The sequence below is a fragment of the Haliaeetus leucocephalus genome, unplaced genomic scaffold (assembly GCF_000737465.1).
Source record: "Haliaeetus leucocephalus isolate CR32 unplaced genomic scaffold, Haliaeetus_leucocephalus-4.0 Scaffold13, whole genome shotgun sequence".
Taxonomy (NCBI): Eukaryota; Metazoa; Chordata; class Aves; order Accipitriformes; family Accipitridae; genus Haliaeetus; species Haliaeetus leucocephalus.
Window position 1 is genome coordinate 2,299,649 of NW_010972449.1, and position 6,494 is coordinate 2,306,142.

The 6,494-nt window shown below is 49.1% G+C and overlaps 2 protein-coding genes across 2 annotated transcripts; one reads left to right on the forward strand and one right to left on the reverse strand.

Annotated features, from left to right (window-relative positions):
* The first annotated feature begins 1,351 nt into the window (after positions 1-1,351).
* On the forward strand, positions 1,352-2,830 carry LOC104836196 (cytochrome c oxidase subunit 6A1, mitochondrial). The gene is made up of 3 exons (XM_010574612.1): positions 1,352-1,497; positions 1,862-2,001; positions 2,559-2,830. Exons 1-3 carry the CDS (start codon positions 1,395-1,397, stop codon positions 2,643-2,645), a joined length of 330 nt encoding a protein of 109 aa, XP_010572914.1. The 5' UTR covers positions 1,352-1,394; the 3' UTR covers positions 2,646-2,830.
* A 2,681-nt stretch (positions 2,831-5,511) lies between these two features.
* Positions 5,512-6,390, reverse strand: TRIAP1 (TP53 regulated inhibitor of apoptosis 1). The gene is made up of 2 exons (XM_010574625.1): positions 6,186-6,390; positions 5,512-5,736 (listed from the first exon to the last, which is right to left on the reverse strand). Exons 1-2 carry the CDS (start codon positions 6,330-6,332, stop codon positions 5,653-5,655), a joined length of 231 nt encoding a protein of 76 aa, XP_010572927.1. The 5' UTR covers positions 6,333-6,390; the 3' UTR covers positions 5,512-5,652.
* Positions 6,391-6,494: the final 104 nt, after the last annotated feature.

Consider the following 6,494-nt stretch of genomic DNA (forward strand, 5'->3'; position numbering starts at 1 on the left):
TGTTGTAACAGCAACTCAGCCGTGCTACATGCTTTGATCTTGCCAACAGAAAAGCGATCAGTTTCGTGGGACCAAGGTGAAACGTGAGCCCCTGGCCAGAGCAGCACTCTGTAATAACATAATCCCAAACCAAGACGGAGCTCTTGTGCTTTCCCTCAGCTCCTCTTCATCTTTCATAGATGCCTGCTTCATATGACAGACAAACGTCCTCCTTTTCCTTCCATGAACAAACACACCTTTAGGAGGAGAATACAATTCCTTCATCATCATTTGCTCACAGACCAGACCTTACCACCACCCCTTCCTGAGCACACCGTTTCTCTGCTTTTTCACTCTTCCAGTCTCTGCATCGACTACAGGAATCCTCTCATATTAGTGCAGGATTTTAAGTGTTTGAAAATGTACACTCCATCTACATGGCTTCTACCAAAGGTCAAACAGCCAACCATCAGGCTCCGATAAAGAATTATAATAAAATAGGATCTAAATAATTGCAAACTAATTACAATGATTTTTTTTTTCTGGAGATCCTGTGTTCATTCAAGTGGTGTTATTATTTCAGCAGGATCATCCCAGGAATCCACATAATTAAAACATCAGTGGTTACAAAACTGCATTTCATTAATGACAAATGTCTTTTTATTGTCATGATTGAAACAGTTTTTATATCCCAGTGATGGGATCGGTCCCTAGTGTGAAAAAGTCGCATTACCAAATCTAACAGCCGTCCTCTGGTGTTGCATAAAAGAAACTGAAATACAGGTGTGCAATCCCTTCGCTGCCTGGAAATTCTACACAGGACACCAGGCCTGTCTCCTGGGCCACCTACACCGACCACAGCCTCTGAAACTCACTCATGGACATCGCAGTGGCGGACGCCCCTCCCCAACTTTCTCTGTACGCAATGTCATAGATCAGTAGGTTTCCTTCTGCTCTGGAGAGCTGTGTCACGGCTGCCCGGCTGCCAGACCAGCCCCGCAGGACGAGCCCTCCGGTCCCCTCACACCCGGGACCCCCCCCCAGCGCTCTCCCGCACCCTCCCTGTCCCCAGAGCTCCGGGGGTGCTCGCAGGGCAGCCTCCCCCCAAGCCTGGACCAGCTGCGCGTCACCCCCACCCCTCAGCACCAAAATGGCGCCCGTTCACCCACCCCCCCTCATTAACGACATGCGGCGACGCCCACGTCACTAACGGCTCCTCCCTCCCCCTCCCCGCCGAGCCATGGCGCATGCGCAGCAAGGCGTCCGCAGCCCGCTGCCGCTCAAGGTCAGGCTCGCGGTGGGAGCGGAGCGCGCATGCTCGGACGCAGCGGGCGGCGGTGCGCGCAGCTGCCCTGTCCCCTGCCGGCCGCCGTCGGACTTCCGGTTCCGGTGGGGGGGCCGAGGACGCTGAAGGGATGGCGGCGCTCGGAAGGGTCTCCCGGTTGCTGCTCGGCGCCGCCGCCCCGCGCTCTTTGCCGGGGCGGAGCATGTCGGCCGCGGCCCACGAAGCTGGAGGAGGTAACGGGGCTTTTCGAGGCGAGGACGTAGTCGGGGCCCGCGGCCGGCTGTCCTTGACAGCCGCTGCCCTTCGCGGCGAACGGGGCTGCGCCGCGGAACCGGGGGCGCTCGGCAGGCGCCGGCGGTGCGAGCCCGGGCGAAGGGCGGCAGTCTCCCCCGGAGAGCTGTGAGCCCGGGATCCCCGCGAGAGAGGGGAGCTGCCTCGTCTCCCTGTTCAAAACAGGGAGGGAGACTCGCGCTGTGGTGAGGGACGTTGAGCGTAATTCCTCATTAATGTACTAATTGCATTTCACATGCTCTCCGGTCGCTTGGCACTAATGGAAATGGCGATTATTGTTCTAATTCATGTAACGCTTCCTACTAGCCCGCCTGTGGAAGCTCTTGAGCTACGTGGTGGCTCTGCCCGGCGTTGGCGTTTGCATGCTGAACTGCTACTTGAAAGCACACCACGAGCATGAGAGACCCGAGTTTGTTCCTTACACTCACCTCCGGATCAGGACCAAGGTACGTTCGCCTGCTCTGTTTAAGGCCCTCTTTTCTTCCGTGATTGTAGAGCTTCATCTGAGATTAGTACAGTGTCACTTGCTTTCTTTGCTACGTGAGGCGCTGCGTACGTAGCTGTGATCTTAATTCACGGCTTTGTTTTGGAGGCAGCAGAAGAGTTTCTCCCAGCTCAGATGAAGTAGCTGTGATATTCACAGGCCTTCCCACCCCCAAGAAAACATTTCAGTCCTAGAGCTGCTGTATTTACCTAAACCTAATACAGATCTAGAAGCTAACAGAGGAGATCCCAAATTCTAAAAACTGGGGTCTTCATAGCATAGTGCAGTTGATGTTTAACCAAGAACAAAGATCTTGTTGTCTAGAGAGGACGGCTCTCAGCTAAGGGAGACTGTTTTTCCAGCTCTTGCTTCCTACAGCCTGGGAATAGACGCCAGCTTGCTTAATGCATCAGCCCATCAAGCTGTGTGATGTTTGAGTCCATATTGCTGTTGATCTCCTGTGCTGTATAGATCATTCAGTTAGCTGCCACTGGCTTATTTTCTTTCTTCCTTCAACAGCCTTTCCCCTGGGGTGACGGGAACAAAACTCTATTCCACAACCCCCACGTTAATGCTCTCCCAACCGGTTATGAAGATGAAAACTAAGATCCTGACCACAGCCAGAACTTTGGCTCTTCCCGTCTTGGACCAGAATGTTGTGTGGGAACCATCACTTAAGAAACTCTACATTCCTTCTGTGATGAGGCTGAATGTACTTGCGTACTCTGTCTGTACTTGCGTAAAGGTCCTTTAAATAAACAACTCTGAACTTGAGTTTAGGATCTGACATCTTTGTTAATCTGAATCTTTAGAAGTTCTTTAGTTCAGCGCTTGCTTAAACATTGAGGCTTCCCACAGATACAGTGCAGAAGCAAAGGGGTTTGCTTGCCTGAATACCTGCTCCTGTATCTGATAACACTAACAACAGAAACACACTCAGCATAGGACACTACTCAATTTCATATTCTTCACATCTGGTTTAACTGATCCCTGTAAACCCACAGCTCGCAGCCAGACGAACAGGTATCAGGCTAATACTGTAGATTAAAATTCAGTATATACTGAAGCACATTCTTCGTAATCAGCTATTGCAATATTTATTAACAGTCATGAAGGCAATTTTCTCTTAACCCCTTCTGGGGGAGGGAGTGGCAGCGAAGATGTTTAATTAAGCTCTGTGTGCCTTAACAGTGTTAATCTTCGGCCCTCACATTTTCGAGTATATCAGCACGTATGTTGCTCACAACTCTGCTTTTCATAAAGCTGCAGTCTGATTGCAGAAAGTCTCCATACAGGTCTTACAAATGAAAACACAATTTTTGCAGCACTGTGTATGTCTGTATAATGTATCCTGTGTCACTCGGAAGCTTCTTAACCTAGAAGAGCTTAATTATCTTCCATAGTTGACAGTCAACTTTAAAGCTCCGAGTCTGTTCCAGTACAATATTAGTTTTGAAGTTTTTCCTCTCTGCAAGTCAACCGTTTTCCAGTTCCTTCTGCAACTTCTATATTTTTTTGCATAGTATGAAAGAGAGAGCTATGTCTTAGCTGTCATTAATACTGTTTTTCCCAAAAGGAAGAATGCACCAGCTGACTTGGCATCTTGCTGCTGAACGGAGTGATGGATGGCAAGTGCAAATCTCAAAGTGGGCGCTGTGGGACACCCTTCCCCATGTTGCAATGCAATTTATTTCACCCACTTACTAGTAAAATGAGTGCCAAGACAAGCTTTTCTGCGTTAAAAGCACAGAGTAAAGCACTGATGAGCCCAGTTGTTTTAAAGCTAACTGACAAAAATGACACTACATTTCTTCCTAGATGAAGATCATAGAAAAGCAAACTGGTTATGTGTTATTCCTTAAGAAAAAAGCTGCATACTTGACAGTCCCCAAAATGCTATTTACGGTGCTCTTAGAAAGACCTTTCCCTTAGCTTACTATTTTTATTTATACCCGAGTGACCCAGCAGTTTAAGTGTCAACAGCTTGGTTTTTAAGTGCTACATTTAATCCCCATACTGACATCACACTAGCTGTCTCATGCACCTGAGAACAGGAGTGTGGCTGACCCAGGCTACCTGACTGTGCTCCAGCTGCTGTGTTTAGGCCGTCGCTGAAGACACAGGGAACGACGGCCCCACTCTGCTGCAGTTCCTGATCTTCTGCATCAGCCTCACACTACTCCCGGTGTCTGGGGTCATTACTCAGGGGCTGTAGTGCAGACAAGCGAGCTATTATATTTGAGAACTGCACCTTTTTTTTTTTTTTTTAGTTTTTTAAAAAAGTAAAAATTCTGAATGATCCTTCAGGTAGTGCTTAAAAGCAAAGAGAGTGAAGCTCACTTTTTTTCCTCACTGTAAATCTAGGAGAATTAGGAAGTTGACTTCTCTTTTGTCCCCAGGCCATAGTATTTTTTTTACTCTTTCACCTGTGTTAGTGTAATGAGAGGGGACAGCTTCTCCCCATCCCTGGTATGAGGATCAATGGAAATCTCCTCACCTGCCACAGTGCTCACAGGGCCACTGGATGGGATGGATCCAGATCCCTTGCTTCTCTTCAAAACACCTTTTTTCTAGTTGCTGCAAGCATTTCTGCAGTTTACAAGCCAGCACAAATAACTTTTGTTTGCTTTCCTAGGTGTAAAGTACACACACAGTTCAGGAGCAGCGTCGTGAGCAGGTGAGATTCCCAAGCGGCAGCTGGGGCTTCTAACATTATCAGCTGTCAAGCTTCAACCCCCTGTTTCCCTCATTCAACACAGGCTTTTAACTACCACAAGCAAAAGTCTAACAGTGATCATGGCCAGCCTGGCGCTTTGTGGTAGTGTGGAAAAGGGCAGCCAGGGCTGTGCAGCAGTTTTACTGCAGTAACGCATAATGCTAAAAGAGAGAGAATTCAAGTTCAGGATTGTTTCAGTACCTCAGAAAAGGCTGAAGAAGTACCCTCTGCATTAAAAGTGTCCTCTTCAGCTTCTGTTGCAGGCCACTTCTGTCCCTCCTAGAGGTCACAGTCAGGTTTTACTGGACAGTTATTTACTTGAACAAAATATAACTTGGTTATATTTATTTTAGCTAAGTTATTGCAGGTCCAATAGAGTGCTTTTATACCACCTCTGTTGCTGATACAAAACAGTGCTTTCACCCCTCAGCATTCAGGATCATATAAAACAAACTTCTTCCACCAAAATTCAGCAGCACGGACAAGACAAAGTAAATCAACCTCCTTCATATTCTTTTTAAACGCTTCAGGTGTTATATAAATAAGCAAGAGAAATCGGTCACAAAGCAACTACTATCTCAGCCCACTCTAAGAAGCATTCTCCCATTATAGGAGTACATTCAATAGGAAGTTAGTTCAAACGGCTTTTCACGCTGTTAGATGCTGAACCACCACCACCAAAATTCACTGAAAAGGAGGCAGTAGTTACCACATGATCCAGGTTTTTTGTTTGTTTGTTTTGGGTTTTTTGGTGGCTGTTTTTACAAATAGAGAAGATTCCTCTCTTCCTAGAAAGCAGCTTAACAAAGGTCTCATGCAGCTGGCGTCTAGTCGTATGCCTGGTGATGTTGCTTAGTCCAAAGGCTCGTATTAGTGACTCCATCCATACAGCTGAGGTCAAGAGGAGTTTTCAGTTTTGCCTTTGCTTGGGCCCATGAACTCCAGGCCTTCAATGGGTATGTCCTTCTCCTTGATCGCTTTCTGAAAAGAAGAAAAACAAAAAGAAGAAAAACAAAAGAAAACCTCAACACTTCTTTATAGTGCCAAGTGACGTAATCTTTGGTACAAAACACGATCGAGAAAAAGTAGTCTTAAAGCTGGTTTGGATAAAGCTTCAGTGTTAAGATGCAGTCCGGATCCCGTCACGTAAGCACGCTACAGCCTCTAAACCAGCAGGCTTAAGAAGTTACATGAACGAGAAAAACACAGCAAGAGACACCAGTAAAATATTTACACGTCATGACCGACGGACACAGGAGAAAATCCGGAGCAGCGCGGCGGGGTGCGCAGCCGCGGGCTCCTCCCGGGACTACGGTAAGAAGAGTGAAGTCCGGTGGAAGAAGGCTCGGGGCGGAAAGCGAACGGGCGGGACGCGGAGCGGCGTGAGGGCTACCCGTGTGCCGCAACGGCGGCGCGGCCGGCGGACGCACCTGCACGCAGAGCTGGTAACGCTTGAAGAGCTGCCCGCAGGGGTCCCCGGCGCTCTCGCCCTTGAGGAACTTCTCGGCGAACCAGCGGTTGAAGCACTGGTCGTACTCGCGCTTCAGCTCGGTGCAAGCTTCGCCCACGCTGTTCATCGCGGCGGCCGAGCGGCCCCTTCTCACACCGCGCCGGGGCCGGCGGCTCCGCCGCTCTTGACGCGCTTCCGGCGCGGAGAAGTGACGTACCGGGGCGCCGCCGTTATCCTGCGCGATGCGGTCGCTCTACCTCGGCCGGTGGCTCCGCGCCGCGCCCGGTGC